The sequence below is a fragment of the Oncorhynchus nerka genome, linkage group LG11 (genome assembly GCF_034236695.1).
Source record: "Oncorhynchus nerka isolate Pitt River linkage group LG11, Oner_Uvic_2.0, whole genome shotgun sequence".
Lineage (NCBI taxonomy): Eukaryota > Metazoa > Chordata > Actinopteri > Salmoniformes > Salmonidae > Oncorhynchus > Oncorhynchus nerka.
In genome coordinates this window covers 62904584-62923327 of record NC_088406.1, presented here as the reverse complement: position 1 = coordinate 62923327, position 18744 = coordinate 62904584, and the positions used below count along the sequence as shown (strand labels likewise).

Genomic DNA, 18744 nt, shown 5'->3' with positions numbered 1-18744 from the left:
CCTTTTGATAGAGGAAAATATGGTTGAAATGACTAATTATGTATACATTCCAATCAGAAACTGACTAGTCCAAATGCTATAATGTACGGTACATGTGAGTTATCCCTCTTGCTCCCTTTCCCAATTGTATATAATGTAGTCAGGAGTTAGTAACAATAATAGGTCTGTTCCTTAGTTCATTCAGTTGTACAAATCTCCAAGTGGTGGGAATGGGCCATCTCCAAATGGTCGGGAATGTTGATTTATGCTGACTGGCCTTGACTTCGTGCTGATAACGCGGAGGCTTGAAAGTTAGAGGGGCACTCTGTTTGTGAAACGGAACGTTTGGAAAACGCTGACGTCATTTTCTGTTTATAACCTGTGGAAATGTGTGTAAGCATTCAGTACTCTCTGGAATTAAACGCTCTTACCTGGCTTTTAAGACTGGTCTCAATCTATTTCATGCATAATTAATGAACTTACAATTCATTAATGAATTTAGAAATGAGTGCAAATTGGTTTTGGGAATTAAAGCATAGAGGAATCTAAAATTCCTCTATCAATTTGGTCGTTTGAGCCGGATCTAAAATATCCCTCTCTGTGCCTGTAGGTAGTACGCTGGAAAATCGTGCACGGACGAGTTTTGACTCGTTTTACTAAAGACCTGACCTCTGAATTGAGGTAAAAATTGAAACAGGCCTGCATATTATCACAGAGGACAGAGAGGGTGACTAGATTCAAACGAACAATGCTTATCCCAGTCGGCAGCAGGTAAAGTAGCCTTTATTCTCGAATTTGGGAGGGATTATTTAGGATATTTATTGATTAAAATGTTATGAAGGAGTTGAATTTGATCAATAATAGGTGCTTGAATATTCCGAACAAATAAAATGGGTTTCTACCGGGGGTATTAACCAGGATATCGATAAAATGGAAGCAGGTCCGAAATTGACCCTGAGGTAAGGGGCGCTACCAACAAATAAACTAGAGCTTAATACGGCCTGGTTTTGCAAGCCAAGGATTATTAAGGAGTGATATAGTACGCATTGGAGAATTAGGACGCTTGTTCCGTACAAATAGGATGGCCAATACTTCAATAAACATACCTAAATAAAGTTTTTACCTAATAGTCTATCTGTATATGGGAAACTGACTGTGGAAAGTAGCAGATAGATATGTTAAAACAGGTGAGGATAAATTAGGCTTGGTGAGAAGGCAGGGTAATTCTAGGCGAACAGAATAAATGAACCTGTACAATGCTGAAAGAAATTAATATCAAATGATACGTGATTAGTCTATAGTAGTGAGATTTGAGACATTTTACGTTGAAAGTCCCAAAAGGAATATCCTACGGGTGAAATTCGAATGTCCGATCAAAAGTCTTCTATAGACGTGGTTCACAGGAGAGGTCAACTTAGTCTAGAGAAGTGAGATTTGAGACATTTAACGTTGTCCCAGAAGGAATATCCTATGGGGGAAATGATGTCCGATCAAAAGTCTTCTATGGACGCGGTTCACAGGATGGAAAATACATACTGATTATTTTTAAAGGGACACACACGTAGTCAGACTTTAGTAGATGAGGATTCCAATAAAAGAGATATGGGCGTTTAAATTTGGGCTATTTTCTGTTGTCTAGATGTCGTAGTAACAAATACAGATAACTGTGAAAATGGGTATATTTGCGGAGAGTCTCAGTCAATTCCATTGTACTGGTAGGGGAGTGGTGAGCGCGGCAGTCGGTTCCCGTTTAACTAAAATTGATTTTAGATCGTAATCGACCTACTTGCATGTTTTGCCTGAAAATACGGTCGCCAGTGTTTGCAAAAGATATAACTGAACGGATATTATGTGTTCCAGATAGAATTGATAAAAGAAGTCATTAAAAATAACGACGAAACAATTTCGATGTAAAACGCTATTTCACCCAAAATGATCTGGTGGAATAATGTATTGAGATAGGAGTCGTAATTAAATAGATGTATCATAGAAGAGAGAGAGTTACCTAAAGTTAAATGGGGGGAACTCAATCTGAATAGGGAATATATATTTTACAAAGGCGGGCAGTGGCTATGGCCAGCAACGGAATTGCTAGACACTCAATGTGGCTATTTAGTGCAACGCTTTGGACTATAAATTAGGTAAGAATAGTTGAATCGTAAGAAGTTGTGATTGTTTTTCTGATTATTGATTTTTGGTTAAGGTAACACCAGTGAATTTGAACAAAAAGTAACGTATTCTAAAAATGATCTGATTTCCGTTCTCGTTGCGGGGAACAAATGAAAAGTCTTATCTTAAAGGGACAGTGCACGGTAATCACAGTGGTTTGAGTGTATGACAGTGGAAAAAATATTGTGGGACGACAATTCGGAGAGAGAAAAATAAGTTACATGATACATCAAGAGATTTAAAACGAACGACGTGAAGGGATCATAAGAATTATTGGGTGTCATTGTAGGAGTAAATGTTTGGGTTAAGGTGATTTCCCTGTTCCCAGAGACAAGGCATTTTTAAGGCGAGCACTCACTAATGCTGGTCTGAGTTGTAATTAGACAAGTGAATAACGTATTGGGAATAGAGTTGTAATTAAAATACTAAGTCAAAGACGAGACAGGTATTTAGAGCAAAATGGATTCTAAATGATAACAAAGAGACAATTATGGTTTATGCCCATCGAAAAGCTTTTATAAAATTGGCGAATTTAGAGATGTTGGTTGGGGTGGTAAATTATAATTCAGGATTAGAACAGATGTGATAAATTAGGTTTGGTTAATAGAACAAGAATTATTTACAATCCATTTGAAGTCGCTACGAATTGGCAGGTTGAGCGCTTGATGATGACGTCACTAGCGAGACACTTTTGTCACCAGAGACTGGGAATAACGGAGCAAACTGTATGGCTGTTAGTGTGTGTATCGAGGCTTCGAGTAACCTTTCAGAAGTTGAGATAAAATTGTTTTGTTTATTTGTTTATTGGTTATAGTCAATTTTAGGGTTTGATTTAACTTAGTTGAACAGTGTGTTCTGGCGGGTTTAGGTAGAACTCTTTGTTCCGGAACGGATGAAAGTTACCCATAAGTAAGTAAATTAAAAGAGCCATGAGGGAATGCAAATGCATATTTATTCAATATCGGGGATTAAATTACGGATTCCTTACACTGCGAAATGTACGACATTTGCGGCAGAGAGAAAAAGTAATGCATTGGATAATAATGTTATCGGGTTAATTGTATCTAAAGGTAGCATGGTCATTTAAGTAAACATATCCGTAGACGATGTTTAAAACTTACGATTATTGACTTGAGTCAAAGGGGAATTATCATTAGGTTTTAGTTATAGTTCACTTATTGAGTTTCTGATTCGAGGTAGCATTAGTGAATGATAGTTAGGGATGTGGTGGCTCACTTTTAGAGGCCTCCTGGGATTATAATTTTGGGGGAGAGTGCAGCTTTAAACGACCAAATTGAAAAAGGTCTGCAAATTATATATATATAAAACAACTGTTAGAACGATTTGTTTTAGTGCAAGGAGATTTTAAAGAGGCACGCTCACATATGGAACCTTATGAGATGTTTTTTTTATGGGTTTGAATCATACAGGTGACTATTTCTATTGTAAGGATAAAGGGATCTTTATGTCTAAATATGGTATGGCCTTTTGACCTTATCATGACTGGCTTCTGAGGTCTGATCAGCCTCAGGGGAGAGTCATTTGTATAATGAATGGGATCATATTGAGTTACTAGTTTTAAGGTAAATTCATTAGAAATGAAGCAGTTTTGGTTGAGGGTTTAGAATTACTGTTTGAACTGCAAATGAGAAAGTGGTTCAGGATTCTGTCTTATAACATTAGCTGTGAAGTTTTTTTTTTTTGGATGGGCTATTAGGGAGTTGGTATTGTAACAGAGAGAAAGTCATATTCATCATTGAGAATAAATAGGGGAAGATAACATATTTTGAGCCAACAGGGCAGGGAAGGAATTGAGGTATTTTTGTTTGATTTTAACACCCGTGTACAGGAGTGTCAAAAGACGGGGGACATTACCTGTGTAATGGGGGAGGGTGTCCGTATGGGGATTACATGATAACCAACTTGGGACAGTTCTGGGACTGGAGAAGAGGATATCCTTACGGCATAGGGAATCCCACAAAGGTGGATAGGTTTTCCATGAGATGGGGGAAACCTGGGAGTACTGTTGAACTTTGTAAAGGTGATGAAATCCTACTAACCATCAAAACTATTAAGCTCTCTGATGCAGGCACTTACACCCCCGGACTACAAAGGACCGGGACAGACACGGTGGGTGTGTTTTCTATTAAGGTACTGCCAAAAACAGAGGTCTCAGACGAGCCGGGGGGGCCAGACACACTCCTCTACCACCCCTGGACCGAACCTGCCACCACTGTGCTAAAAATCCCATTCAGGTAATTAATGTTAGACTATTCAGCTATTGATCAATTAGACACGGAGACTGGTTTTGATGGTAGGGACAATTTGTGGCTGTCTTATACAGAATAGACTTGCTTAGAATATGCTTCTTGCTAGTCAGGGGGGAGTCTGCACGATGTTCGGTGAACAATGGTGTACGTATATCCCTAATAACACCAGTCCAGATGGTAGTATATCTAAGGGCCTTAAATGGGCTCGATGCACTATCTGCTGAGATGAGGACCATGGCGGGGGTAGAGGAGTCTGACTGTCCACCTGGTTGGGAGACTGGTTTGGTAAGTATACTGGTATGGTGGTTACTGGATTTCTGACCCTAATTCTTGTATTATTTGTTATTGATGTGATGTGCTGCTTGCATCATACCGTGTTTTAAGAAGTCTGTTACAGATGTGGTGAAGGCTTCAGGCATGATGCCTTTGCTTGATGCTCCAGTTGGAGAGGCTGAGGTGAAGCATGCTTTGAGGGGAGGATAAGACTGACTGAGGATGACCCATGTATGTTTGTTCTCCCTGTCGTGAAGGGTGGCATGGTGCCCACCTGGTGCTGGATAAGAATAGCTGAGAGGACCAGATGGGTTATAAGAATGCTTTGTTCTGCTTTACTCTGTTTTACAGGACCAAAGTTTTATTCCACACTTTGCAACACATTAAATCCATGTTATTGTCAGATAGAATACTGAGGGTCCCCAAGGAGAGGGCTTGTTAGTGTAGGAAGGATTTTTAATATGGTTAGCATTTATTAGATTATAAGTTTTTAAATAGTATTATATTTAACAGGAATATAGGACATCTATGAGGAGTTAGGATTATTGTTAGGATTAAGATAGATTGATTAAGGAATTTGGAGAAAAGCTGCTCATAGATATGTTTTTTTCTTCTAAAAGAGGGTCCATGGGTTTGGATGGAGCCAAATAGTGAGACATGTAGTTCAAATTTGGAAAACATGAGAAACATACAGAGGAGCCCTCCCCCGCACTGCAGAGACCTTGAAGGTTGGAGAACAGAGAAGCTTTAGAAGGGGGGCCAGGACGAGCAAAGATAACATAGTGGGTAGATAAGTTACTGAGTGGAGACAAAAGTGAGAATTGGACATGTGGAAAATGAAAGGGACACTCCTAAATGGAATTTCAGACATAAGGATAATTCACTAAATCTTATCTAAGTCATTGTATAAGAATAAGGCAAGGTTGTTACCTGGGCAGAGCCAGGTAACAAAAGGGGATGGGTAAATAGTGTTCTAGAATAGGATGTGACCTACGGGATAATTAGCTAATAAAACATTTTTTGTTGTTTTTGTATTTTTTGGTTTGACGAATAAGAAACTGTTTTATTAACCAAACCTGTATGTCCAAGAGTTTATGCACTACAGGTGAACTACAGGTGAAGACACTCAATCCAGTCCCGTGGGCCACCCGGATTCATATCGCACTGCGGGGGGGGGGGGGGGGGGGTAAGATCACTGTCGAACAAATAAACAGTGTTCGGGAGGAGAACTGGAATTAACAGAATTCCGGGGGCCATCTCTCGAATGAAGTAACCCTCCCTGTCCTGTCACCCCTGTTTTTGTTCATAGAAGTGAAGATGTATCTGGCTCTTGCTAAGTTATGTGTTTTCGGGGAAAGGGTGGGGTTACACATGGAAGCTGTTCGTCTGAGCTGTCTTATCGTGGGTGACGTATTCCTGATACAGCACGTCCTACTAGATATGCGGAGAGTGGTAATTTGACCCATGGTTTAGACGGTGAGGATTTTGTTCCAAAATAGAAGAGATATCAGTGCAGGTTCCCATATTGATCGTGGACAGGTCATAGCTCACACTGAAAGGGATGGCTACGTAAACCCATACACTCAATTTGGGACCAGGTGGAGTATAGTAAGGGTTGGCATTTTGGACTGTGTTCCTGAACAGAGGAAGTATTGTATAAAGGTATGAATAGTTCAGACCAAAGACCTCAAAGAAGTTATAGAGGTGGAGACTGGGTTTGGGGAGTCCAACTTATGGTTGGAATGGATTCAATATACGGCCAGATCAGTGGCTAAAGAAGAATGTTATGCCTGTGCGAACGCTAAACCCCAGTTAACCACTATCCCTTTTCCACTGAACGGAATTAATTCCCCTAAGGGAATGGCATGTATGGTAAAGCTGTTCATGAAAGCAGGAATGCCAAATAATGACAGTTGTATTGATTTGCACTATTTATATCCCCAGGAACCAAGTTGGTACAGAGAATATGACCACTGACGAGACCATGTCTGAATTGACAGGCTGGTTGAACTCTGGGGACTTCAATAAAATAAAATGGGCCAGTGTCGACATCTGGTGGTTGTGCGGGGGAAAGAGTATATATTGATAACATTGGGGTTCCACGAGGTGTGCCGGATGAGTTCAAGGCAAGAAATCAGATACTAGCAGGATTAGAGTGGTCTACTCTCAATAAGAATGTAGACTGGATTAATTATAGTTACCAGAAGGGTTATTAAAGGGTTTGTAGAACAGACTGAAGCAATCAGCTGGAAGACCTGACAGAATAGAATTGCATTAGATAAAAGGAGGAAGTGGGCGTGGTAATCAGGACCGTGTCTTACATCCCAGGTAGCACAGCTCCGAACGAATCAGTGCCCGAAGCCTCAGCTGGTTTGACCACCCTGGCTCACGGGTTGGCAGAAACTCTGGGGTGGATAATTCTCTGAACTAAATTGGGTAGACAGTATTTACGGAAAAATGTGGTGTTATGGGCCACCTTAACCGGTGTGACTGTGTTAGTCTTGTACGTACGTGGTTGATTGCGTGTATGTATGAAAGTTATTGTTTCCAGGACTCTGGAAAAGATCAATGACACTACAGATTCCAGGTTCTGACCCATGGAGGACTGAAGGCATGTCAACAGAGGAAGTGGACGAATCCGGATCTGTCATTTGTGGGGAATTTATGTTTGATGAGAATAGTGTTGAGATGAAGGGGAATTAGATTGTAATTTGTTTCAATGATTAAACTGTTTTTTAATAAAGATTGTAAAAAGAAAAAAAAAAATCCTGAAAGAGGAGTTATGATTCTGATGTAGGTTTAAAAACAGTTGGAGTTAAGGTTAGATTTGATTAATGATGGGTGAAAAGTTGGGTAAACATTTATAATAATATTTTTATTTTGTAGATTTGAATGTATAATATTTGATCAAAGGGAGGATTGATAGAGGAAAATATGGTTGAAATGACTAATTATGTATACATTCCAATCAGAAACTGACTAGTCCAAATGCTATAATGTACGGTACATGTGAGTTATCCCTCTTGCTCCCTTTCCCAATTGTATATAATGTAGTCAGGAGTTAGTAACAATAATAGGTCTGTTCCTTAGTTCATTCAGTTGTACAAATCTCCAGGTGGTGGGAACGGGCCATCTCCAAATGGTCGGGAATGTTGATTTATGCTGACTGGCCTTGACTGCGTGCTGATAACGCGGAGGCTTGAAAGTTAGAGGGGCCCTCTGTTTGTGAAACGGAACGTTTGGAAAACGCTGACGTCATTTTCAGTTTATAACCTGTGGAAATGTGTGTAAGCATTCAGTACTCTCTGGAATTAAACGCTCTTACCTGGCTTTTAAGACTGGTCTCAATCTATTTCATGCATAATTAATGAACTTACAATTCATTAATGAATTTAGAAATGAGTGGTAATTGGTTTTGGGAATTAAAGCATAGAGGAATCTAAAATTCCTCTATCACCTTTACAGCTTGGAAAATACTAGACAATTATTTCATGGCTTTAGAAGCTTCTTATAGGTTAATTGACATCATTTTAGTCAATTGGAGGTGTACCTGTGGATGTATTTCAAGGCCTACCTTCAAACTCAGTGCCTCTTTGCTTGACATCATGGGAAAATCAAAAGAAATCAGCCAAGACCTCAGAAAAATAATTGTAGACCACAATTCTGGTTCATCCTTGGAAGCAATTTCCAAACGCCTGACGGTACCATGTTCATCTGTACAAACAATAGTATGCAAGTATAAACACCATGGGACCACGCAGCCATCATACCGCTCAGCAAGGAGATGCGTTCTGTCTCCTAGAGATGAACGCACACTGTTGTGAAAAGTGAAAATCAATCCATCAATCCATGAACAACAGCAACAAACCTTGTGAACATGCTGGAGGAAACAAGTGCAAATGTATCTATATCCACAGTAAATGAATCCTATATCGACATAGCCTGAAAGGCCACTCAGCAAGGAAGATGCAACTGCTCCAAAACCGCTATAAAAAAGACAGACTACGGTGTGCAATTGCACATGGGGACAAAGATCATACTATTTGGAGAAATGTCCTCTGGTCTGATGAAACAAAAATAGCACTGTTTGGCCATAATGACCATTGTTATGTTTGGAGGAAAAAGGGGGAGGCTTGCAAGCCGAAGACACCATCCCAAACATGAAGCATCCTGTTGTGGGGTTGCTTTGCTGGAGGAGGGACTGGTGCACTTCACAAAATAGATGGCATCATGAGGCCGGAAAATTATGTGGATATATTGAAGCAATACCTCAAGACATTAGTCAGGAAGTTAAAGCTTGGTCGCAAATGTGTCTTCCAAATGGACAATGACCCCAAGCATACTTCCAAAGTTGTGGCAAAACGGCTTAATGACAACAAAGTCAATGTACAGTCGTGGCCAAAAGTTTTGAGAATGACACAATATTAATTTTCACAAAGTCTGCTGCCTCAGTTTGTGTAATGGCAATTTGCATCTACTCCAGAATGTTATGAAGAGTGATCAGATGAATTGCAATTCATCGCAAAGTCCCTCTTTGCCATGCAAATGAACTGAATCCCACAAAAACATTTCCACTGATTTCAGCCCTGCCACAAAAGGACCAGCTGACATCATGTCAGTGATTCTCTCGTTAACACAGGTGTGAGTGTTGACGAGGACAAGGCTGGAGATCACTCTGTCATGCTGATTGAGTTCAAATAACAGAATGGCAGCTTTAAAAGGAGGGTGGTGCTTGAAAACATTGTTCTTCCTCTGTCAACCATGGTTACCTGCAAGGAAACAGGTGCCGTCATCATTGCTTTGAACAAAAAGGGCTTCACATGCAAGGATTTTGCTGCCAGTAAGATTGCACCTAAATCAACCAATTATCAGATCATCAAGAACTTCAAGGAGAGTGGTTCAATTGTTGTGAAGAAGGCTTCAGGGTGCCTAAGAAAGTCCAGCAAGCGCCAAGACCATCTCCTAAAGTTGATTCAACTGCGGGATCGGGGCTGAGAGCTTGCTCAGGAATAGCAGCATGCAGGTGTGAGTGCAATTGCATGCACAGTGAGGTGAATACTTTTGGATTATGGCCTGTTATCAAGAAGGGCAGCAAAGAAGCCACTTCTCTCCAGGAAAAACATCAGGGACAGACTGATATTCTGCAAAAGGTACAGGGATTGGACTGCTGAGGACTGGGGTAAAGTCATTTTCTCTGATGAATCCCCTTTCCGATTGTTTTGGGCATCCGGAAAAAAGCTTGTCCGGAGAAGACAAGGTGAGCGCTACCATCAGTCCTGTGTCATGCCAATAGTAAAGCATCCTGAGACAATTCATGTGTGGGGTTGCTTCTCAGCCAAGGGAGTGGGCTCACTCACAATGTTGCCTAAGAACAGCCATGAATAAAGAATGGTATCAACACATCCTCCGAGAGCAACTTCTACCAACCATCCAGGAACAGTTTGGTGACGAACAATGCCTTATCCAACATGATGGAGCACCTTGCCATAAGGCAAAAGTGATAAGTAAGTGGCTTGGGTAAAAAAAGATTGATATTTTGGGTCCATGGCCAGGAAACTCACCAGACCTTAACCCCATTGAGAACTTGTGGTCAATCCTCAAAATGCGGGTGGACAAACAAAACCCCATAAATTCTGACAAACTGCAAGCATTGATTAAGAATGGGCTGCCATCAGTCAGGAAGTGGCCCAGAAGTTAATTGAGAGCATGCCTGGGCGGATTGCAGAGGTCTTGAAAAAAAAGGGTCAACACAGCAAATATTGACTCTTTTTATCAACATTATGTAATTGTCAATAAAAGCCTTTGACACGTATGAAATGCTTGTAATTATACTTCAGTATTCCATAGTAACATCTGACAAAAATATCTAAGGACACTGAAGCAGCAAACTTTGTGAAAATTAATATTTGTGTCATTCTCAAAACTTTTGGCCACAACTGTATTGGAGTGGCCATCACAAAGCCCTGACCTCAATCCTATAGAAAATGTGTGTGCAGAACCTAAAAAGCGTGTGCGAGCAAGGAGGCCTACATACCTGACTCAGTTTCACCAGCTCTGTCAGGAGGAATGGGACAAAATTCACCCAACGTATTGTGGGAAGCTAGTGGAAGGCTACCTGAAACGTTTAACCCAAGTTAAACAATTTAAGTCAATGCTATCAAATACTAATTGAGTGTATGTAAACTTCTGACCCACTGGGAATGTGATGAAAGAAATAAAAGCTGAAATAAATCATTCTCTCTAGTAGTATTCTGACATTTCACATTCTTAAAATGAAGTGGTGATCCTAACTGACCAATTGTTTTTATTAGGATAAAATGTAAGGAATTGTGAAAAACTGAGTATAAATGTATTTGGCTAAGGTCTATGTAAACTTCTGACTTCAACTGTATATGTTTTGACCATGACAGTTTACATTCTATGATAACGTCAAGTAATTTAGTCTCCTCAACTTTGTACCAAATACAATGCTCTTAGTTTTAGAGATGTTCAGGACCCGTTTATTACTGGCCACCCATTCCAAAACAGACTTACAACTAGGGTAGGGGGCACTATTTTCACCTCCGGATGAAAAGTGTGCCCAAAGTAAACTGCCTGCTACTCAGGCCCAGAAGCTAGGATATGCCTAATTAGTAGATTTGGATAGAAAACACAAAATAATGTCTGTGAGTATAACAGAACTGAAATGGTAGGCAAAAACCTAATAATTATTTTTTAAGTTGTAGTTTTCCATTGACTGCCTATACAGATTCCATTGACTTAGGACTCAAATTGCACTTCATATGGCTTCCACTAGATGCCAACAGACTTTAGAAATTGTTTCAGGCTTGTATTCTGAAAATTGAGGGACTAAGACCACTCTGAATGAGTGGACACCGCAGTGTCCCAGAGGTTTTTCATGCGTGCGACCGAGAGCGCGCCTTTCTTTTATATTGACAAATATTTTGTCCGGTTGAAATATTATTGATTATTATGACTAAAAACAACCCGAGGATTGATTATAAACATTGTTTGACATGTTTCTACGAACTTTACTGATACTTTTCGGATTTTTCATCTGCCTGTTGTGACTGCCTTTGAGCCTGTGGAATACTGAACAAAACGTGCGAACAAAAAAAGGTTTTTGGATAAAAAGAGGGACTTTATCGAACAAAACAAACATTTATTGAGTAAATGGGAGTATTGTGAGTGCAACCATGTGAAGATCATCAAAGGTAAGTGATTAATTGTATCGCTATTTCTGACTTGTGTCACTCCTCCACTTGTGATGTCCTTGTGATACTGTAATTCTTGTTCTTTGTTGATATGAACCTGCAACCAGTCAAAATCTATTGAGCAGTCGGTACTGTTAATAAATGGAAAGCACAATGTTCAGGGCCATACAATTTGTCCATTGTACAGTATACAGCCTACAATGCACTGTACTACAGTATCCATTCTCAGACTTTCTCCTTCCCACCTTCAACAACCTGTGTGCTCTCTGAAATTGATTAAATTGGTTGTGTCGCATCATTTGAAACAGGTTAAATCAATTTTGAGTGGTTGTGTTCAATCAATGACATACAGTGGGGCAAAAAAGTATTTAGTCAGCCACCAATTGTGCAAGTTCTCCCACTTAAAAATACGAGAGATGCCTTTAACCTCTTCCCTCTACTCGGGACGCTTGCGTCCCAACTAGAGCTCTGGAAATGCAAATGTGCTACGCTAAATGCTAATAGTATTAGTTAAAACTCAAACGTTCATTAAAATACACATGCAGGGTATCGAATTAAAGCTACACTCGTTGTGAATCCAGGCAACAAGTCAGATTTTTAAAATGCTTTTCGGCGACAGCATGAGAAGCTATTATCTGATAGCATGCACCAATACACTACAACACAAAAGCACAGCAGGGGACGTAAACAAAATAATTAGCATTTCGGCGTTACACAAACCGCACAATAAAATAGAAAACAGTCATTACCTTTCACCATCTTCTTTGTTGGCACTCCTAGATGTCCCATAAACACTATTGGGTCTTTATTTCGATTAAATCGGGCCATATAAAGCCAAGATATCGTTATATGTAGACTGTGTGATAAACGAAAAAAACAGCGATTTCACAACGTAACGTCATTTTTTAAAATTCAAAAAGTAGACGATAAACTTTCACAAAACACTTCGAAATACATTTGTAATGCTACTTTAGGTATTAGTAAACGTTAATAAGCGATAAAAATCATCAGGAGGCGATGTAAAAATCATTAGCTGTCGTCTTGGAAAAAATTTCACGAGAGAGCTCTTCCAAATGATCTGGGCGGAGACTGGAGGTAAGTGGTTCCCCTGATTCGGTTCAACCAAGAATCAAAGATGATTCAATTCACAAGACTCTAGACAACATGGGGATGCTGTGGGAGTTGAATCCTCGGTCTTATCTAATTCGGCTCACTGTGAACAATTGCTGGAAGTGGCGCAAGGATATTTATTTCCATTTTCTGTGATCAGGTTTTCCTGCGCTTTCCGATGTAACGCACGTTATGTTATAGCCACAGTCGTGATTTAACCAGTTTTAAAAACGTCCGAGTGTTTTCTATCCACACATTCTAACCATATGAACGTACTATATTCTATATTCCTGGCATGAGTAGCAGGGCGCTGAAATGTTGCGCGATTTTTAACAAAATGTTCAAAAAAGTAGAGGGTAGGAGCAACAAGTTAATTTGTATCATAAGTCAAATGTTTTCTGTAAGTCTTCACAAGGTTTTCACACACTGTTGCTGATATTTTGGCCCATTCCTCCATGCAGATCTCCTCTAGAGCAGTGATGTTTTGGGGATGTTGCTGGGCAACACGGACTTTCAACTCCCTCCAAAGATTTTCTATGGGGTTGAGATCTGGAGACTGGCTAGGCCACTCGAGGACATTGAAATGCTTCTTACGAAGCCACTCCTTTGTTGCCCGGGCGGTGTATTTGGGATCATTGTCATTCTGAAAGACCCAGCCACGTTTCATCTTCAATGCCCTTGCTGATGGAAGGAGGTTTTCACTCAAAATCTCACGATACATGGCCCCATTCATTCTTTCCTTTACACGGATCAGTCGTCCTGGCCCCTTTGCATAAAAATAGCCCCAAAGCATGATGTTTCCACCCCCATGCTTCAAAGTAGGTATGGTGTTCTTTGGATGCAACTCAGCATTCTTTGTCCTCCAAACACGACGAGTTGAGTTTTTACCAAAAGGTTCTATTTTGGTTTCATCTGACCATATGACATTCTCCCAATCTTCTTCTGGATCATCCAAATGCTCTCTAGCCAACTTCAGACAGGCCTGGACATGTACTGGCTTAAGCAGGGGGACACGTCTGGCACTGCAGGATTTGAGTCCCTGGCGGCGTAGTGTGTTACTGATGGTAGGCTTTGTTACTTTGGTCTCAGCTCTCTGCAGGTCATTCACTAGGTCCCCCCGTTTGGTTCTGGGATTTTTGCTCACCGTTCTTGTGATCATTTTGACCCCACGGGGTGAGATCTTGCGTGGAGCCCCAGATCGAGGGAGATTATCAGTTATCTTGTATGTCTTCCAATTCCTAATAATTGCTCCCCCAGTTGATTTCTTCAAACCAAGCTGCTTACCTTTTGCAGATTCAGTCTTCCCAGCCTAGTGCAGGTCTACAATTTTGTTTCTGGTTTCCTTTGACAGCTCTTTGGTCTTTGCCATTGTGGAGTTTGGAGTGTGACTGTTTGAGGTTGTGGACAGGTGTATTTTATACTGATAACAAGTTCAAACAGGTGCCATTAATACAGGTAACGAGTGGAGGACAGAGGAGCCTCTTAAAGAAGAAGTTACAGGTCTGTGAGAGCCAGAAATATTGCTTGTTTGTAGGTGACCAAATACTTATTTTCCACCATCATTTGCAAATAAATTCATTAAAAATCCTATAATGTGATTTTCTGGATATATTTTCTTCTCATTTTGTCTGTCATAGTTGAAGTGTACCTATGATGAAAATTACAGGCCTCTCATCTTTTTAAGTGGAAGAACTTGCACAATTGGTGGCTGACTAAATACTTTTTTGCCCCACTGTATGTTCTCTATTTGTATTTGATTGTGGCCATTTGTGTTTACCAGTATGGATGACATGTGCATTAGAGTGCAGAATGTGTTTTGAGAATGAGAATGTGTTTAGAGTTTTGCTGAAAAGTCTAAGTGAGAACTACAAATTGTGTTTTACCATGTGAAATGGTTTAAGGTATTGACAACAGACTGCATAATTAGCTCAATGAGTCCAGGCAACTGAGAACTTAGTTCAGCCAATGGGTTTTAGTGTTTTAGCAGAAAAACTGTAATGTCAGTGGCAGGTCACTGGTAAAAATAGAAAAGAGTAGAGACTGCCCTGCGGTACACCACATTTTACATGTTTGACATTAGAGAATATTCCATTGAATAAAACCCTTTGAGTTATATTAGATAGATAGCTCTGAATCCACAATATGGCAGAGGTTGAAAGAATCTCAGAGAGAGAGAGAGAGAGAGAGAGAGAGAGAGAGAGAGGGAGGGGGGAAGGAAGAGAGAGACAGTAAGGACAAGAGAGGGAGAGGTAATGAGAGAGGGAGAGGGGGGAATAGATAATAGAGAGAGAACGAGAACAGCTATAACAACCAAAAGACATGTCTGTCTGTGAGTCTGTCTCTGTCTGTCTGTGAGTGGATATGTCTGCCTGCCTATCAGTCTGTCAGTCTGTCAGTCTGTCTGTCCTGGGAGGGGAGTGAGAGAGCATAGAGAGTGAGAGAGAAAGAGAGAGAGAGAAAGGACAAAGAGGGTGAAGGGGATGAAAGAAGGGGGAAGGAGAGAGAAGAGAAGGAGGGGGATAACTATGAGGTAGAGAGTTAGAGAGATGGAGATAGAGAGAGGGAGAGGAGAGATTAGAGAAGAGAGTGTGAGAGAGACAACTGAGAGAACAGAGAGAGAACAGATATAAAAACCGACAGACATGTCTGCCTGTCTATCTGCTTGATATATGTCTGTCTGTCTGTCTTGTTTGTTTACACTTTGCAGCATTATTACTAACTTTTTTGCTTTGAATACAATGTATTGACTTATGCAGCATACCACATGTCACACCCTGATCTATTTCACCTGTCTTGTGCTTGTCTCCACCCCCCAGCAGGTGTCTCCCATTTTCCCCCATTATCCCCACATTTTCTGGTGGTCTGTTGCCTTTTCATTGGCATGGACTGGGAGGCTAATCAGGATTGAGGGAGAGAAGAACGGAGCAACGTACATAGAGATAGAGATACATGTTGAAAACCTACTCTAGAGCTCTCAGGACCTCAGAGTGGGGCGATAGTTCACCTTCCAACAGGACTGTGATATTTCAGTTTATTTTGAACAAAATCGCAAAAGAATATACAGTAATTCACCAGTAACAACTATTTAATTGACATTGACAGGGATTGGCAATATTGATGACACAGTAACTTTCAACACCATCAATTTGTTTTGACGTCATTGCCGTCACACAGGAGACAGAGGAGATGCATTACATGGCTCCTCAAGAGAGGAGTAAATAACAGGAGAAACTTACCAGGAACAACTGCATAGAAGCAGAGAACTGCTGTCAAAATCTTCCAATACATGTCACCTTTTAATGCTACCGCTACCTGGAAACACCTACAAATGAGTAGAGAACAAATTGAAGAGTTGGAAGCAAATGATCAAATAAAATATTATAGGACCAGACAATTAAAGGGACGATTTGTGGAATTTGATCAATGAAATAACCAGCCAATATTGTATTTTAAATGTAGTTTAAAAAAAAATGTGTTATCGATGTTGGCTAATTTAACAATCTAGGTGATTTGAAAGTGTAAAATCAATCAACACATGCATCGGCAGTCAGAAGTGTTCAAATGCTTGACTGCCTATAGTCAAACCAAAGAGCAGACCAACTCTCATGCATTCAGGTGTGTGAGAAGAGACTATTAATGTTCACTCAAAGAACAGATATCATGACATCCATCACTCACCTTTAGAAATATAACTATGTTTACCACGAAGAGGAGTCCTGTTACTTTCTTTCCACAATAGAATGATAATGAATTGACTGATTTCCAGATGTAGAACTATCTGCCTCGCAGCCAAATGACAACTACCTTGGGAGTGTAGATGTGGGAGCATTTAAGGAGAGGAAGTCATTAGGTTATGACATAAGCACTCCCATCACTTCATCATTCCTAAAACCTGAATGGCCAAACAACATTTTTATGCAGAGTTTCTCAACAAACTGGCAAAACAACGCGGAAACCCTGGTGAATTACAAGAAAGGACATGTCATTTGATTAATTAAAGGTCTAGGCATCTGTGTGACATCAGACACTAGAAAGAGTAGCTGATTATCAGAAGCATTCCCTAACACATTTCTCCGCCCAACGTCTCGGTAAAACATTTAGGGATGGGGCTGGAGAAATGTAACCAGTCTGAAATTCAGAAACAGAGCAGGATCCCATCCATGAAATCGACATTTGTGTTTTAACCATGTTCTGAGGCTATACGTTGTTTGTTAACATTTACTTTGTTTACAAACATTGGAGTAAAACAAGCTTATATTTTGTGTTCTGATTGAGTACGACAGGGGAAGTACGCTCATGAGGCATGTATATGTTATATTCTTTAAGAATCAATGGGGATACAGTGCATTCGGTCCTGAGTGCTCTTGAGCAGGTTCTCATCAAGAATCTCTCTGTACTTTGCTAAGTTAATCTTTCCCTCAGTCCTGACTAGTCTCCCAGTCCCTGCCCCTGAAAAACATCCCCACAGCATGATGCTGCCACCACCATGCGTCACCGTAGGGATGGTGCCAGGTTTCCTCCAGACGTGACGCTTGGTATTCAGGCCAGAGAGTTCAATCTTGGATACATCAGATCAGAGAACTTTGTTTATCATGGTCTGAGATTCCTTTAAGTGCCTTTTTGCAAACTCCAAGCTGGATGTCATGTGCTTTTTAATGAGGAGAAGCTAGCGTCTGGCCACTCTACCATAAAGGCCTGATTGGTGGAGTGCTGCAGAGACGGTTGTAGTTATGGAAGGTTCTCCCATCTCCACAGAAGAACTCTGGAACCCTGTCAGAGTGACCATCGGGTTCTCGGTCACCTCCCTGACCAAGGCCCTTCTCCTCCGATTGCTCAGTTTAGGCCGACGGCAAGGTCTAGGAAGAGTCTCGGTGGTTCCAAACTTCTATTTAAGAATGATGGAGGCCACTGTCTTCTTGGGGACCTTCAATGTTGCAGACATTTTTTTGTACCACTTACCAGATCTTTGCCTTGATACAATCCCGTCTGAGATGTATTGACAATTCATTGCCTTGGTTTTTGCTCTGACATGCACTGTCAACTTATAGTTGAAGTCGGAAGTTCACATACACCCATTAAAAGTCGTTTCTCAACCACTCCACAAATTTCTTGTTAACTTCTCTAGGGTAGGTGAGACGCTAACGTCCCACCAGGCCAACATCCGGTGAAACTGCAGAGAGTTAACATTTTAATTACACCATTCGTTGTATTAAACATTAGTGTAAATATATCTTACATCATTTAAAAGATGAACGTCTTATTAATCCAGCCGCTGTGTCAGATTTCAAAAAGGTTTACTGCAAAAGCAAACATGAGATTTTCTGAGGACGGCGCCCCACACACACAAGTATTACGAGCATTTTCCAACCAATCATTAGCGTCACGAAAATAACAATAAAATAGAAATAAACAATAAAAATAACAATAAAATAAATCACTTACCATTGAAGATCTTCCTCTGGTGGCAATGCAAAGTGTCCTAACTACACAGTGAATGTTCGTTTTGTTTGATAAAATCAAACACAAAACATTTGTATCCCGGTTGCGTCGTGATTTCCGTCTCATTCAACTTTGGACGAAGCGTTCATGGCAATTACACACACTAAACAAACTTCTATCCAGTCATGGTTGATTTCATTGCAATCCTCTGGTTGTTACTAACACAACCATACATGAGGGTTATTTTCCCAGGAGGTATTGACCAAAACAAAACGATTTGAAGACACCAA

General features: G+C 40.4%; 1 protein-coding gene across 1 annotated transcript in view; it reads right to left on the bottom strand.

Annotated features, from left to right (window-relative positions):
* The window catches only part of LOC115137536 (integumentary mucin C.1-like), a 38720-nt gene extending 21918 nt beyond the window's left edge, over positions 1 to 16802 (bottom strand). Inside the window, exons 1-2 of the mRNA XM_065024731.1 lie at positions 16694 to 16802; positions 16252 to 16337 (exon numbers count right to left, since the gene is read on the bottom strand). Coding sequence (XP_064880803.1) covers positions 16252 to 16303 — 52 coding nt within the window. The 5' untranslated portion in view covers positions 16304 to 16337; positions 16694 to 16802. The remainder of the gene's footprint in view (positions 1 to 16251; positions 16338 to 16693) is intronic.
* Positions 16803 to 18744: the final 1942 nt, after the last annotated feature.